We start from the raw sequence: 17,448 nt of genomic DNA on the forward strand, positions 1-17,448 counted from the left end.
CGTCTTATCTGGATGGGGAAAGAAACAGAGCTAGTGTTCAGTGGCCTTGAGGTTTAATGAAGCCCAAATAACAAACCCAGCCTTCCCCCCCTTCTTCTAGAGGCTGCAGTTTCAGGGCAGAGTACGTATGATTGGGTTTTAACTCTCAGGATAACGTCATTCAGCACAAAAACACGGGATAACCCCAAACGACCACGTGCGCGGTTGGAAAGTCAAATTTGACGTCAGTGTCCATGTAAGGAAGAGCCGGGCAGACCATATTTGGTCGTTCCGCCTCTTGACGTCGTTCCTTCTGTGGAAAACAAGGCGGGGTCGCGGTGACTCCGCCTCTCTCCCAGCTGTTATCAATAAACAAGTGAAACTCTCAATTTGAAACTGATTTTTACCCGAGCAGACGAGAAGTTCAAGGAGTGCTCTATAAATAAAACAACAGAAAGTTTATCTTTCATTGCATCTACGATTGTCAAAGTAAACCTAAATATATTTTAGGTTTAAAGAGCATTGTTTGCCACGTTTAAATTATTTTTTAATCCAAATTTTCAGCCATGACATCAAGCAGCGAGCCTTTAGAGATAACTGGTAGTGAGTTGGTTCATGTCCTCAGGACCCCCAGGAACCAGTACACCTCTGCCGGGTGTGTGGTGCTGGACTGCAGACCTTTCCTTGATTTTTCTTTCGCGCACATCTTCGAGTCTCGAAACATCAACTGGAACTCGATGCTGCGCCGTAGATCCAAGGGCTCGGTGGTCGCTCTGGAGTGGCTGATCCCGAACAAGACGCTCCTGGGCCGGATGCGGCGCGGGGACTTCTCCCTCGTGGTGGTGGTGGATGAGAGCAGCCGCTCCGTGGCCGAGTTGAAGCCGGAGAGCGTGGCCCAGATGCTGCTCACCGCCCTACAAAACGAAGTCCAGACGCAGATTTGCTTTCTACAAGGTAATAAGAGTTTAAAATATATTCAAAACATTTTTACGCACTAAAATGTATGATTTTAAAGTCAAAAATGAGTGTTAACTAACATGTAGTCAGCTTATTTCTTAATTTTGCATTTTTTAAAGCTTGTTTTAAATTTGTTTTTACATATATATCTGTATTGGGCATAGTAATATATATATTTTAAGTATAAGACTTTAAAATTGTAATCAAACTTGAAAGGATAAACTATCTGTTGAGTGTGGAATTTTAAAAATACATACATGCCTATTTTTTTAACGTTTAACACATATTTATTATAGTTTTATATGTAATATGTTTTTAAGGAGGATTTCAGTGAAAGCTTGGGGCTCTAATACTATGTGACCTCCTTTTTAGGTGGATTTGAGGGATTTTCAGAGGCCTACCCAGAGCTCTGTTACTACTCTGCCAGCAATAACCTCTCAACAGTGGAACCGGAGCCAATAGTGACAGGCCGGAGGACACCTGCATATGATCAGGTTTGATGATATTTTCTGTTTTATAGAAGCTAACAGACACCTAATAATGTAATACAACTGAAACATACTTTGTGTAATGAAAAAAAGTATAACAATACATGAATGAAGATCAAATTGCAAACTATTCTTGGTTTTAAATACAGATTTTTTTTAATTTAATAATTACAGGGCGGCCCAGTGGAGCTGCTGCCCTTCCTGTTTTTGGGCAGTGCCATCCACTCCTCCCGCAGAGAGACCCTTGCAGCAGCAGGCATCACAGCTGTCCTCAATGTTTCTTCCACATGTCCAAACTTCTACGAGGGGGAGTTTCAGTATCTCCGGATCAATGTGGAGGACAGTCTGGCTACTGACATTAGAGCTTGCTTCTCCACAGCTATCGCCTTTATCGGTGAGTCACTCTTCTAAACTGTGTACACTGTAACCTTTAATATAAAAGTTCAAGCATTGTTAACTAAAATGTCAGTCAAACGCACAGCAAGTTAGTCTCTTAGTTAAGTGAGTAACCATTTTACACTCCTAATAAACATAAAATATCTCAAAAAATTCTCTAAGCAGCTTGTGCACCATAATCCATTTTGTAGGTTAGATTTATGGACCAACAGTGTAATCGTTTGGTTACAAAACAACTGGATTACGCTGAACAAGCTGCACAACTTTAGTTCAAGACAAAGAGGTGGAACTATAAGGACTAACTCTCTGTGTGTTTGGTTGTCTTATGAACTTTGCTCATGTTTCCACTAATACAGTAAATAGAAATGTTTTTACTTCCTGCTAGATTGCTCCTTTAGTCATCAGTTTAAAGATTTAAAGTGTTTTTGCTTGTATAAAGTTCTGATGTCACAGAAAACTGATGTGAAATGGAGCACAATGTTGATCTCTCTTCCTCTTTCCGTCCTGTCTTTTCCGCACCGCCTACAGATTCAGTGAAGCAAAGTGGTGGTCGGGTGCTGGTGCATTGCCAGGCAGGTATCTCCCGCTCTGCCACCATCTGTCTGGCCTATCTCATGCACACCCAGCGTGTCCGGCTGGAGGAGGCCTTCGACTTTGTGAAGCAGCGGCGTCAGGTCATCTCCCCCAACCTGGCCTTCATGGGACAGCTGCTGCAGTTTGAGACTGACGTTCTCTGCCAAGGATGAAAAAAAATCAAGAGAAAGGAAATTCACATGGCTGTTTTTTTTTTTATTAACTCTCCTGCCGCCTGCAGGTGGTTTTGCTGGACTCAAAGCATTATCAGCACTCCAATCATCATACAAATGTGTCATTTGTACTATCGAAACTAGTACATTTCAGAAGCGTGTGAGCGGTGAATCTCGGCTCCTACTTTCAGGAGAAACTGAGAAGAACTGATACAACAAATAGCACTTGACAATATAAACTGAAATAACCACATTATGAACAACTTTGATTCTGAGCCAGCAAGTTTGAGCAGCTATCGGGTAATTTCCCTGACATTTTATACGTTAGGGGAATCATGCCTGTGTGTGTGTGTGTATGTATGTATGTATGTATGTATGTGTGTGTGTGGTTGTGTGTGTGTGTGTCTGATCTTCTGCAAGGACTATCTTATTATCACACTGAAAGTCATTCTTTCACAGTTACGACCACTGTGACATGCCATGTCTTCTTATGAGACAACACTGTGTTAACTACTTGAGGCAATACTGGACAAATGTCAAGTTTTATTGCCTAATTTATAAAAATGCACTAACCACAATTGGTGTCTATTCATAAATCTAATCCCTCTATATTCTGAGATAGATTATACTTAGTAAATTCAAACAGTAAGAGTATGTTTTTATCATGTAAATAGACTTTTTATTTATTATTTTAATATGTCATGACAGTGTTGGTATTGCTGTCTGTTTATGCACTTTATACCTACAATAAGAGGTTTGACTGATCCCTTTTGGGGATTTTTTTTTTCTACTAAAATAAAAACATGCTGGAGAATGAATTGAGTCTGTTTACTCTTTATAATAATGTCCCTATTTCATGCATTTCACTTCTTATATCCTGAAAGATATGGTCAATATACCGTCTGAAACACTGGCTCAACAGACAAACAGTAATTCTCAGACCAGTAAGTCCTGAGTGCTTTTCACAGAGCACTTTAAAAAGGCATAATTTCACACACTGACCTCGCTGCACTTGATTCGCTCTTGCTGAATCAGAGGGTATTATAAGTGTGCTCTCTAGAGTATTTTTGGAGGATTATCCACAGAGAATGGGTTTTACAGTCTGAAGTCCCTTTGACCTCAACAACCACTGACTCAAATTTAACATCCACCTATTCAAGTTGCAAGTACAACTTTGGACATTTGTCAGTAGGAGTTTGGCAACAAAGAGCGTGCATGAGAGTGGGGTAGAAAAGAGAGAGTAGAAAGTAGAAAGCCATCGACGGCATTTGTAATCAGGAAGTTGGGAAAGTCCATCTCACTGATTAGTCTTTGTTCAGGATATTTTGATCTGATAGCAACTGAAGAAGTATTCACATAGACTGGTTACCCCATAAGTATAACAATAATACCCTCTTGTTATACATAGAGGAGTTTTTGACCTTATGCTGGTTCCTCATTTTGCCAGATTTCAGCAGGACTATTATTACAGTTACACCGAGCTACTCTACATTCAAGCATGTCAGCGTTTGTTTGTTAGATGAACCACATGACCCCATAGGTTAGAAGAATATCAGACACTGTTATATACCTTATTTCATCAAGATCTCCTTTCCATTCACTGAATTTCTACACAATCTACAGCTGTATTTCAATTGAATTGCTTAAATGATGTCTTTGTTATTTTGTATGCTGCACAGTATAGACAAAACAAAAATGCAACACTTAAAACTTCACCATTTCAGAAGAAACAACTACCCCTATGGTGCATTAACGACCAGCTGCCACCACTACCTCATCCTCTGACGATAATTATGCCACCCACACTCCTGTGTCAGTCATTGCTAAAACAATCTACTTCCTCTTATTTGCAAATATCCATTGCCAACATCTACGCAAGTGTAACTGTTACGCTTGACTTCTTCCTTCCATTAGCACCAGTTTTCCAAACAGAGGGAAGAGAAGGGCACCTTGGAGTTTTCAGGGATTGATAAATGAAACCCAGGAAAATAATATTTGTTTTGGTGTGTGTTCATTTAGACTTTTCAGTCACGTTCAGTTTACATTCATTTGTAGCGAATTGTAATGGATGTTTCTATTAAGCATCAAGTGTCTAGTTGCAGGTTTTAGCCATTTATCTGTTAATACAAGTTGTAGTCTTTATCTTATGGTCAGAATGTGCTGTACATACAGTAGATAAAGATCCCTGCTCAATGAAATAAAGGGTAGTTGGAGATGCTGGAGTTAGAGTCCAGTGTAAATGATCATCAGCACCAGCACACTCTGGTCTCGAATCATTTGTTTAAACCAATAACATTGCCTAATTTTCTCACATTTTTCATAAAAATCATAGAAGTTTAACAATTAATTTAAACAAACTTTACTTATGTAGCACTTTTCATACAAGTCAAATGCAATTCAAAGTGCTTTACAAGTGATTGACAAACGCAGGGGATGGTAAATATGGATTGGGAGATTAATGCACACCAAGATACAAGTAAAATACCAAAATTTGACTTGTAATATGTAAATAAAATTAAATAATAATAATAATAAAAGACAATAATGGATTAGAAAGAAAAAGATTTGCAAGTCAAAGAGTAGAGGGAGGAGAATAGAAAAAATAGATACTGGTCAGGTCTTTAATGCCTAGCCAGTGTGGAGTACACAGGTAGTTTCCTAAAGAAAAATACCAACAATTCTACAAGTTATCACCAAAACAGTGCTACAACCAAGCATTGAATATCAGTTCATAGTGAGACAGGGACCTCTAGTGACAACTTTTGATACCAGCAGAAACAAGATCATTTAAAAGTATCCAGCAGATGACGCCATCAGACTGTTCATTATCTGTAGAAGCTTTTTTTTTTTTTTTTTTTTCTCCCAGAGACAACACAGGAAAAGAGCTCCACTACTTCATCGCTTTCAGATATCTGATTGTTGTCTGCTTCACTGACCCTCATGTTCACACACACACACACACACACACACACTCACGTTATCTCACTGTGTAGTTTCCTACCAAATGATTGTCCATTTACACATTTAAATTACTTTTAGTGCCATTTCACTTGGTCATTAATTAATCTCTAGAAGATTGTTCCACCTCTCTTTCATTCGAATGTCACTCTTTTGTTGTATTCAGTTCCTCCTCACTCAGTCAGGCTCATTAAAGAAAACACCCTCTTACTCACACTCTGTGTCCACATTAAACTAGCGTCACAAGCAATCATATTATATAACACATCAGGCTTTGCCACCACCTCTCAATGCTCCGTATGTGTACGTGTGTGTGTGTACATATGCCTGTACTGTATGTACAAAAATAAGAGAAAAACATGAGATAAGGGCTTTGTACAAAGATCACACTTGCTAGATGTGGTGATTTACAGTATTTGCTGTTCCGAGCTGAAGACTCTCACTCAAACAAAAAGTTCCAGACGTAGGAAACTGCTGAAAGATGATATGAGCAATATGTGTGATGCTGTTAACTGGAGAATTACAATGTGGTGATATAACACGCATGCTGGCACGCGCGCACACACACAAGCAGCAATAGTTATTACAAATGCAGCAAGGAAAATTACTGTATGACCATCTGGGAACATTCCCTCTAATTGTTTACAGGTTGCACCCACACTGGTACAGGACTTGTTATAATTCTGTGGACGCTCACTGATTATTGCATTCCCCAGTGGTTCCCAATCTGGGTCGAGACTACCACAGGGTCGCAAGATGATGCTAAGGGGTTGCGAGAATATAAACAAGATGGAAAATAACATAAAAATATATTGTGTTGTATATTTGTTATACCAAATGTTTGTTTTTGTGAACTGTGAAATACACAATACTTTAACCTCTTTAGGCCTACAAAGACCAATACAATAAACAATCTGAGAAGGGAACATCACTCTTTGGTAGCTTGCAACTCATAGTCAAATGAAGCCTGTGATAAGGTTTTGTAAGTTGTTTTCTTCATTTTAAAGGATCACAAGCCAAAAAGGTTGCGATCCACGGCCCTCGTCCCTTGTCCTACCCCTCAATATCATGACCACACAACCACTTCCTTACTGATGCTAAACCTAATTCCAGTTTAAACCCAAAACCAAAAGTCTTATTTCTTTGAAGAGGTAAGGATTGGCCAAAATTTCCTCACTTGTCAAAACTGTCTTCACTCTCAAGGTCTAAAAATCAAACTGGTCCTCACAAAGGTAGAAGAACAAGAGCGCACACACACACAGAAAATGAGAGGCAGAATCAAACCAATAACTCATAAAAGGTCCAAAGTGAAAGCATCCAAAGGGCAGGTACTGTGCTATAATTGATTTGACTTGAACCATAATGTGCACAGATTCCCACCTGAACCCTGCATTATGCTGACCTGCAGTTATCCGACACTCATTTGGGATACAGCCTTTAAAGAAAATTTCTCTTCACTTTTTCTTACTTATGAAAAATCCTATATTGTACCAGGAGACTTAAGTAAATGTTTTGAATAAAATTAGACTTTTCCCAAGCACATAAAGTTTTTGCAAAGAGTGAGTGCCCTTTTTCCAGATGCAGGTGCAGACTTTTCCACTTTGCATGGTGCATGATAGTTTAATTTCCATTTTTTGAATATATATGTGTTTGCATGTGTTTGCATACCACATGTTCTTATACAACAAGCACTTCAGCGGCAGTGAACGCTGTGCGCTGCTCAGTCTCAATAACCTTGGCATCAGTGACACACCCCTCTCCCCCAGAATGCATTTTCAGCATGTTACTAAGCACAGTTCACCCGCGGAAACAGAGACACTTGATTGGAGTGCACTCTCTCGCTAAAAGCTTTATTCTCTATCCCTTTATATTTAGAATGTGTAGCATGGAGCGAAAATGTACAACCATTATTGGCTGCTGCTTCAGGTCACACAATCAGAGAGCAGCACTCCCAATTGTAATTCCATGGGTGGCTAGCTGGGCTTCTCTCTCATTAAACCAGCAATGTGTGGGGGATGCACTACAAAAACAAGTAAACAGGACCTCCTACCCACACACCATTCATAAGATTTTATGTGTGGACATGTAGGCCGGGGAATGTGTGTGTGTTGTTTGTTTGTTTGTGTGAGTTTATATCACAAAGGCCACCTACATACTTCTAAACACCACATGATAAACTCTGCTGCTGTTTAATTTACGGTTCTGTAAAAACAGCCAGCATGACGCAGGTTTCACTCCATAATTGAACAATCCGGCACTTGATCTCAGGTAGGCAACAAATCATGAGGGATGCCGTGGATGTCTGGGCTTCTTGGGGGAGGACGTGTTGCAGGGTGCATAATGCCGAGGGATTTAAATGGAAGTCAAGTGATGTAAATGCATGAGCACAGAAAGCTACAGCAAGTGCCTTATACTCGTGCCCTGCACCACTCACAATGAGCAGTGGTGGAAGGTAACACAATGCATTTACCTAGTCAGTGCTGAGGTACTGAGAATTAGGAGATTTTATATATTTAATGGACCGTATTTCATATTGGGCTGCAAGATTTATGTGATTGTTGTAATTACCAGATTATTTGCAGAATGCGGTTTTATATGGAAAATATTTGTTAACCTCATAAAACATATGATTCATTATTTGAGATTTAACAGCAGAGTAGGCGGACCACCTACAGTTTAATACCTTAATAATTTCACTCTCTGAAGGAGAGCATTCTTCAAAATGAAGGCTTTCACTTTATTGAAGGATTCTAAAGTTGTGGATTTATTATAGTTTACAACATCAAAAGAAGATTTGTGTGTACTTTCTCACAGCTGAGAATGAGCCACCTTTTCAGATGTTCTAAACAGGACATGACCATGATAAAGCCCTCTGCAGCATAAATCTTACCCCGTCCTTAAAAGTGCAGGTGCCTTAGTGTACTTGGGACACATGGGGGTAACCTTAAACTCAGAGAACAGGCATGTGACCATGCAAGCTGGGTAAAATGTGAGAGTCAGTACCCCTTGAGTAACTCACTGGACCGCCAGCTGCTACAGTGAAGATGTTTATTGGCCCTAAATGACTGGAGTTGTTGAAGGTTACATGGAAACGAGTGAAAATAGTAAAGTCTAAATATGCAGAGATCACAAAGGGCCTTTTAATTGAAAAGCATTGATCAGCCATATGTGCTATGATTATAATGATGATGATGATGATGATGATGATGACTGAGTAGCTTTAAAAAGTGAAAGAGTCCCTGAAATGGAACTAACGTCCTCTGTAAAGCAGATGGCATCAGCTCTCCACTCTCAGCTGGACACCACTGCTCCCGTGGAGTTAATTGACCGAAGCAGTTCCACCCAACAAGCCATGTCTAATGTAGCTGCGTTGGTTGATCCGCTTGGGTATATACTTAGTGAAAGCGAGGGGGGAAAGGGAGGGAGGGAGGGGGGGTCTACAGGGATAGAGAAAGTAAGGATCCCATGACGCCCACAGCACCACAATGACATCACCGGGTCTAAAAAGAAGCGCAAGAGGGAGATGGGAGGCACCCCACTTATTAGATTTCGTCGTACGGTCCTGTTCACAAGAGAAGATGCTGCTGCGCCTCTGTGAGGAAGCCTGTGATGTACGCCAGCGGTGCGGCTGAATCATGGCATCCTGAACTTCTGAGGAGACAGACGCACCAAGGACCGAGAAACAACTGCTGAGACACAAACTGAAGGCGCTCTGCGGGGATCATTTCACTACTGACAACATATCTGGCTTCATGCGCAGGGCTGGAAAGCTTGAGGTTAGCTTTGAGTTTTCTCTCGTCCAACTGACTGGAAACGTTGGCACAAGTCAGGCTGCCCTCCGTTTTTTTTAAGAGCTGGGTTACACCTGTGTCATTTTGCTTGGCGAATGACTGTAAATATAGCATCGTATTAACTTTATTTCACTTTATCTAAACCATTCTGTGTTCGCAGTTCAGATGAGATGGTCAGGTATACGCGCGTCTGCGAGCAAGGACGCACGGACATCGCGCAAGTGTCGAGAGTATTTACTCTATATAATCCGATCTTTTTTTATTTAATGTTGCCTCAGTGTAAACGACCCCAAATCAAATTGTTATAAATTAGTTCGTCAGTTCGTCTCCAAGACAGTAATTAATCCACAGAGGAAAAATTAAGAACCTCCTTCGTGCGCTAAAGAAGTTTTTAGTTCCTCTGGCTGTATTGTAAGTCTGCCAAGGTTGATGCACAGCAGTCGGCGTCATACACACACGCACAAAAATGGGAAAATGTTGGTGGGAAAAAAATCAGTTCTTCAAAGAGGCAAATGCTGTTTAATTGAAAAGCACTGATCCGTGTCTTGACGCATTGCCCAGGACTGTTTTGCATGCTTAAAATGGACTTGGAAGACTTGCCGTGGAGGATGCAGGGGAGCTAACATTTGGAGACAACACAGAGACAAAGAGAGAACAACTGAGGTAAATAATACACAAATCCGACTTTATTGTAATCATTTATTTGATGTAAGAATTGTGCAAAAGCAATTTCTGACAATTATAACAGAAATATTAATCACCAAACAGTGAAATATATTTTTACATACATTTTGTTCAGTGACCAAACATGTTTTTTTATTTATAAAGACTCCAGGAAAGCTAATCCCATCATGGCCTCGGTTCCGGACAGCGGCTGCTCCATGGAGCTGAGCGGCTGGAACAGCAGTGTGAGCAGCGTCGGAGCCTCCGTGCCCTGCAACCAGAGCGTCCTGAATCTCGCCCCTTATTCCCCTGAAGCCACGGCGGCCTTTGCCACGGCCATAACTTTGATGGTGGTCTTCACCATAGTGGGAAACATCATGGTCATCATCGCTGTCCTGACCAGCCGGTCACTCCGAGGTCCGCAGAATCTGTTCTTAGTGTCACTAGCTGCTGCAGACATTTTAGTGGCCACACTCATCATCCCCTTTTCTCTTGCCAATGAATTACTTGGCTACTGGTACTTTAAGTCTCTGTGGTGTGAGATTTACCTGGCGCTGGATGTGCTGTTCTGCACCTCCTCTATTGTGCACCTGTGCGCCATTTCACTGGACCGCTACCTGTCAATCTCCAGGGTTACTTACGGTCGTCAGCGAACTCCCAGACGCATCAAAGCCGCTATTGTGGTAGTGTGGCTCATCTCTGCCATCATCTCCTTCCCTCCTCTGCTCTCACTGAACAAAAGCGAGGGAGGGGACGACGGGCCTGATAGAGGACCTCAGTGTCAGCTGAATGATGAGCGCTGGTACATCCTTTACTCCACCGTCGGCTCCTTCTTCGCCCCATGCCTCATTATGATCCTGGTCTACGTGAGAATCTACCAAATAGCCAAGCAGAGAACACGGTGCCCACCTGGGGAGCCCAGGAAGGATGGGGTCGGCTGTGCCACACCAAGTCAGCCTCCACGACATGTACAAGCCAATGGAAAGGAAGATGAAGAGAGCACCCCCCCTTCATCCAACAAAACCTCTAATGCTAGACCCCCTACCCTTGCCATCACCCCTTCTCCTTCCCCAGGAGAGTCCCAAACCTCCCAAAACCCCACCTCTAATAATCTTCTGCAACCTCCGTCCCCTTCTCCAGCCATGACCCCTGTCACAGCCTCCCTTGATACCTCTCCCCATGGCCCCTCAACCCCCTCCTCTGTGTCTCAGTCTCTCCCTGCCAAGACTAAAGAGACTGGGAAGAAGGGCAAGCGGCAGGGAAGAAAAAAAGCTGACAATAACAATGGCGACAGCTCAAGCACAGATAGCGATATGGAGCACAGCCACGGAGGAGGCCGAGGTAGCACCAGCATGCCAGGGTCACCTGCAGGAGGGGGTATCCACTCCCCAGCTTCAGTCAAGCGCTACCGGGACATGATTGCCACTTCAAAGGGGGCTCGGCTGGTGCCAGGGAGAAAGTCAAAAACAGAGAACAACCCCGGGGCAGCAAGGCGTAAAGCGATGGTCAACAGAGAGAAACGTTTCACCTTTGTACTGGCTGTGGTCATCGGTGTTTTCGTGGTCTGCTGGTTCCCATTTTTCTTCTCCTACTCTCTACAGGCAGTGTGCCCAGAGACCTGCGCCATCCCTGACCCCCTCTTTAAGTTTTTCTTCTGGATCGGTTACTGCAACTCCTCACTTAACCCAGTCATATACACCATCTTCAACAAAGATTTTAGAAAGGCTTTCAAAAAGATACTGTGCGGAGGCACTAAGGGTACTTTCTTTTAGCATACAGATCCAGTGTATAGGACATGGACGCAGATGTTTGCAATTTCTGAGGCATAGGAAGAAAAAAAAACTATAATTTACATTTTTCAGAACACTCAAAGGGCTGTTTTAAAAAGACATGTTGAACTGTGGAATTCCAGCATAAAATTCAGAACTGAGAGTCACTCTTTTAACAGCCACGGTGTGCGCAAATTGACAACTTGGACTGTGAAATTCCAGATTGCAGCTGATATACACATTAATCTGTACAGGGTGTGGGGTGAAAACAGGACATGGAATAGAGGCAGAGAGAGCTACAGACTATAAACTGCTTAGCATCTCAGCATTGCTGATAACATTTTTTAATGACTTTTATTTGAATTTGTCTTCAGATGACATTAAAGAAAGCATAATGCTGGGGAACAGAGTGTTGCAGCATCATAAAAGAAAAGTATACATACTAAGACACACTGGACTGAGAGAACGACTTACAGAGAAGCTGTTGGGAATTCACTCCTAACTAAGAATACAGACAATTTAATATATAATGTATATGGTTTTTGTACTTTTTAAGGACTCCAGGACTATTGGGGAAAGAAAACAGGTAAACAGAAGGAAAAGTGACCTTAGATTCCTATGAGCCTAGGGCCCTTTATTTATCAATACAGAGCACAAGGAGCACACAAGGTTAGTGGTGATTTCTTACGTCTGCAGTCTTAATTTGTCCAGCTGCAGGGCAAACATGTGTTCCTCGATTTTTATCTAAAAGCGCAACAACAAGAGAAGGTTTCTGAAGATCTTGAATGTGATAGCACAGACAGGGCACCCTTTCAAACTGAACTTGAGGACTTTCATGTGGAAAGCCTTCATGTCAGACACCTTGCTCTTGGCTCGGGATGCATCATAATGGACACTCAGGTTGTTTGTACTGGCACTGCAGCCTTTTTTGGCTTTCACCTTTCATGATATACAGAATAGCTGAGGTGTGGTGTATTTTGGACTCAAAGAACTGAGCAGAAAAGACAAACTTATGTTACTAAAATGTGACTTAAGGTTGTGTGATCCTCTCATCCGCTTAGCTTGATGTTTTAACTTAACCTGGACTGTCACATGTGTGGGCTGGACTGAGCAACCCTTCCATTGAACTGCCTTTTTGGACATTTGAGTAACAATCAAAACTGTTCAAGCCTCTCAAATGTGGTTAAGAGGTTATTTACAGTATCTCATGGGAGGTGCACCTGCTGAAGACTGAAAAAAAAAATCTTGTTATTTAATGTATGTGCATTATTTTCCAGAAACCCTGCTTAATATAGGGCAGGGGTATTAGCAGGCAGACATTTATATTGACTGTAAAGGACAGATGAACAATGCAATTATGGATGTGTAATGTTATCTCTAATTACGCCTACATGGGTTATTCTGAGAGTCATTTGGCTGAGTCACTCTTTACCAATGCCTCTGGCACATCATTGCCTGCAGTGGACCTCTACGTGTCACATTTGGTTTGTTGCTGAGAGGCGAGAGGATGAATAGTGCATTTATTTTTCTCACCAAGACACTGAGGTTCTTCAGTTTCCTTGACAAAAAAAAAAAAAACATGTGTCTGTAACTGTGAACAGCACACAGGCTTATTGACTCAATGGGACAAGGGCTGTCAGCAGCAACACTTCAATTTACCAATTGTCTAATTCTGCTGACCTGTGTGAGTGTGTGTATGTATGTGTGTGTGAGTGTGTGTGTATGTGTGTGTGTGTGTGTGAGTGTGTGTGTGTGTGTGTGTGTGTGTGTGTGTGTGTGTGTGTGTGTGTGTGTGTGTGTGTGCGTGTTTGTGTGCATGTTGACTTTAATGTTTGTCTGTAGAAAGTGTTAGTGCCTCTTCTGGCTGCTATGTACTACAGATCTACTGTAATATTGATAAGAATAATAAGAATAGAGACCCGATTTGCTGGTTCAGGCATCACTTTGCTGTCTGTCATGTGAGAGATAAGTAGTATATGGCAACATCCAGAAAGTCTTATTGAACCGAAATTCAGTGTTTATCAGTCATATTGAGTACATGGCTTTTTAGTGATCACCCTCAAGGGACCAAAGAGCCTTAGGACACCAGCCTGACTCAGTGATATCAGGCTCTATGTTGCTTTAATTAACTATTACTTTCTATTTGGTGTATGTGACGGGAGGCAAAGATTGAAAAACTGTATTATTTATTTGAAACGATTTTGTGTTTTCTGTCTGTTACCTATTTATTGTTCAGTTACTGTGCTTTTATTCTTAAAGTCAATCAAAGTGGAACTGATCAAAGAGCAAGAACACTGTACAGATTTTTAATATGTTGAATAAGAGCATCATTGATTTATACCATCAAGCTCTGGCTTTGTGAGATTGAGCTGTATTCAGGTTTGGGGGGAAGTGTTTGTGTTGAATTGCAAGAACATGAACATTGAATTATGTGCATAATGCAGAACCTACAATGCAATCATCATTGTTTCATCTAGTTATAGTATGGTAAGATGTTCAGTCACAGATACAAGCACATTCATTGATTGTACAATTTATCAAGCATAACGCAACAGGAAAATCTCTCTTCACCAGTGCTGCTGTTGTCAAACTTTTCCTGAAAATGTAATTCAACATGAAAATGTCAATAGCACCCGTAGCCAGTTTCATCTGGATGATTTGCAAGCTTTGTGCAGGACATCCATATCACACAGAGCTGCTTGGAGATTCAAAAAACTGATTAAACAAAATGGTTCAGAGTAAGGGCTCTGTGCACTTGCCCTCATCTGAAATGGCTATTTTTCCTCCAGAAATACAAACGGCTATAGCAATGGTGTGAGACTGCTGCTTTGTTTATTTTTAAAAAGTATGAATTATGGCTTAAAGGTGACAGATTCAGTAATCTGCCTCTGGATCACCACTCTTTCCCCTTGAAACCGCCTGTATTGTCTCCTCCCCTACTGTGTTTGGGCCAAACTGCACGGTCTGAGCTTTACAATCTTCTATCCCCCCATCTGTCATCATCCCTCTCCAGTTTGGAAATAAAGCTACTTGAGAAAGCATGAGTCATCCCCTGGTTCATTTATTCATTCATATATTTCCACATGACACAACCAACATCAGGAAGGTGGAAAGGAAATAAAAAAGGTCGTTTCCAGGAAGAGAATTACCACTATATTGTTTCACAAATATGAGAGTTACAGTTAGTAACAGAATTATGTTTTTCCAGGCTACACGTTGTAATCTAAAGCAATTTCAAGTCATCATGAAATAGCTCTGAATGGCAACACCACCTCAGGAAATAGTCCATAACATTGTGGGCTGATGGCAGTTCAAGATGTCACTGGAAAATCTTGTATCACAGTGGGACATGAGAAGTAGGCCACTACAGAAGCAGCATAATGTTGCCTGCTGCCAACAAACAGAGACAAGTCTATAAGGAATTGGAGCGTGTTGCCAAATATCACATATGCACACACACATACTGAATGTGTCATCCTGCACCAAGGGTCACATACTGTATTCAAGTCATGAAATATACTGAATCCACACACAGATGCCGCCACACACACACACACACACACACACACAATTGTTGTGACAGCTTGTTATATTTGAGGTCAGCGGGCCTATGGTGAATTGTAATTGATTTATGCTGATGGGCAGTTTGGGGATTTCTCAGTGTATCTCAACACAGAATCAAGCCTCTCTGTCCTGCTTTCTCTTCAAACACACACACACACATAAATTTCCACTAAAAGAAGTTACACCACTGCAGTGATGTCCCACCTTTATGTCCTTCATTTCCATATTCATGTGTGTGGTGTGATTTGAGGTGCACGAGCAGGTGAACAGATAACTTATCCTGGCCAAGCATGGGCAGCAGTGATGTGTGTGTTTACAGTGTTGTATATTCATACAGACACAGTGTCCCTAAACTCTTTATTCTCTAGCCTCAGCTGGAATATAAAACAGGCCTGATCTCTGGCAGCGGACCCTCCGGAGAGAGGATGGAGACTAACATGACACACAACACACTCATTAGCTACTTATTCACACAAGATCCTCCAGAAAGAAAAAAAAATGCACACATAAGCTCATATACAAGGCAAGGAATAGACACATACATGCAAACACATACACACAGAGAGATATAGAAACACAGATATTACACACATTAACTTTCATATTCAAATTCATGATGGATGTAGCATTCCACAGTATGAATATGTATGTGTTTAGAGGGCGTTCCAGCGCTGAGCATTTTCCATTTCCAATCTCCTCTACGTTATAACGCCAGATAGATTTCTTCACTCTGTAATTTGGCTGTTGAAAACACCCAAGAGGCAGGATGAAAAATGAGAGACAGAACAGCCAGGCTCTCTCGATATTGAAGGTGGAGACATTATAATGCACTTTAGCTTTGTGAAATCTGTGATAAAAACGTCATTTTTAGGGGGCGCAGGCAATTATGATTAGAATCGCTTTAGGAGTCTGTGAGTGTTTAACAGAGTGGTGTTTGTGTGGGTGTGCGTGGTCTTGCACTTCTGTCTATAGGAGGACCGAATTAAGCTTTAAACCTTAGAAATGAGGACATTTCTGCAAATTGATGACCTTTTCATCAAAGACTTGGTTAAGGTAAAGGGTTAGGATCACAGTTAGACATGTAATTGTTTATTTGGATCCCCATTGTTACCTTGGCAACAATTGCTCTTCCTGCAGTCGATATAAAAAATATATAATTGGCAAAAGGTTACACATACAATACATACAGTAAATAATACATCTTGAATCTACCTGAGTGAATTCTCATTGCTGACACATCTGCCTTTAACAATAATCATTATTTCAAGTCCTTCATCATCCTTTTGTCTTCTTAATTCTTCATTTTTCATGCTTTCATATGGCTTCATTACTTTAGATATTTTTGGATATTTATATAATTTAACAATGTATTCATTACCAATTCCACATAATGTTTTTAAGCTCATTTGATTGTTTTCGGTTTGAGATTAATAGACATTTTTTTCTCTCCTCGTATTTATTGTGTTTGTGTTTGTTGACGTGGGTGGTGATTTGATATCAATCCCTCCCAGCCTTTACTGATGATGTATGCCAGTGACGTTGGCAATGCATTATGTGCCCTTCTGCAGTAGCACAACATAATCAGAGGGGAAATTCCCTTGAGCCAAGTGTGAAATTTGCAAGGAGGTAAAATCGTTTCCAAGTCAAAGTAAGTTTTTGTCAATGCAGAACGGCTTTAAAAGGTTTTTATGAATACGGTGAGTGCTTGATTGTGGGTTTCTGCTAACACCGTTATATAAGAAGAAATTTACCCAGAACACTGGGTGAGGAGCTGCTGCATGCATTTGTCCTTACAGGGATATAAAAAGAACTGAATTAAACTGAATTGAATTATCACCATTAAACCCAAAACAATAGAATTATATCAAACCAAACATAAAGTATGACATATAAAACGTTCACTAGAACAAGTGAAAAGTAAAACATAAAATATTATGTTATTTAATAGATTCTTCAGATATGAAGTGTGGCCAGTGAGACATGATTCCTTACATAACTGTTTTTTTAAATTGCATTGGCTTTGGTTGAGGTAGTGTAATATGACGTCTTAGGGTTAAGGCTTAGAGAGAGCATTATGGCAGTGCTAGTCCTCACAAGTATAGAAGTGCAGACTTGTGTGTTTGAGTGCGTGTGGGTT

At 41.0% G+C, this 17,448-nt stretch overlaps 2 protein-coding genes across 2 annotated transcripts; both read left to right on the plus strand.

Annotated features, from left to right (window-relative positions):
• Nucleotides 1-387: 387 nt before the first annotated feature.
• Nucleotides 388-3,384, plus strand: dusp2 (dual specificity phosphatase 2). The gene is made up of 4 exons (XM_067613882.1): nt 388-933; nt 1,309-1,430; nt 1,599-1,818; nt 2,349-3,384. Exons 1-4 carry the CDS (start codon nt 546-548, stop codon nt 2,564-2,566), a joined length of 948 nt encoding a protein of 315 aa, XP_067469983.1. The 5' UTR covers nt 388-545; the 3' UTR covers nt 2,567-3,384.
• A 5,654-nt stretch (nt 3,385-9,038) lies between these two features.
• Nucleotides 9,039-14,786, plus strand: adra2b (adrenoceptor alpha 2B). The gene is made up of 2 exons (XM_067613896.1): nt 9,039-9,978; nt 10,144-14,786. The coding sequence occupies exon 2, from the start codon at nt 10,167-10,169 to the stop codon at nt 11,748-11,750; it is 1,584 nt and encodes a 527-aa protein (XP_067469997.1). The 5' UTR covers nt 9,039-9,978; nt 10,144-10,166; the 3' UTR covers nt 11,751-14,786.
• Nucleotides 14,787-17,448: the final 2,662 nt, after the last annotated feature.

This window comes from Thunnus thynnus, chromosome 2 (genome assembly GCF_963924715.1).
Source record: "Thunnus thynnus chromosome 2, fThuThy2.1, whole genome shotgun sequence".
NCBI classification, from domain to species: Eukaryota; Metazoa; Chordata; class Actinopteri; order Scombriformes; family Scombridae; genus Thunnus; species Thunnus thynnus.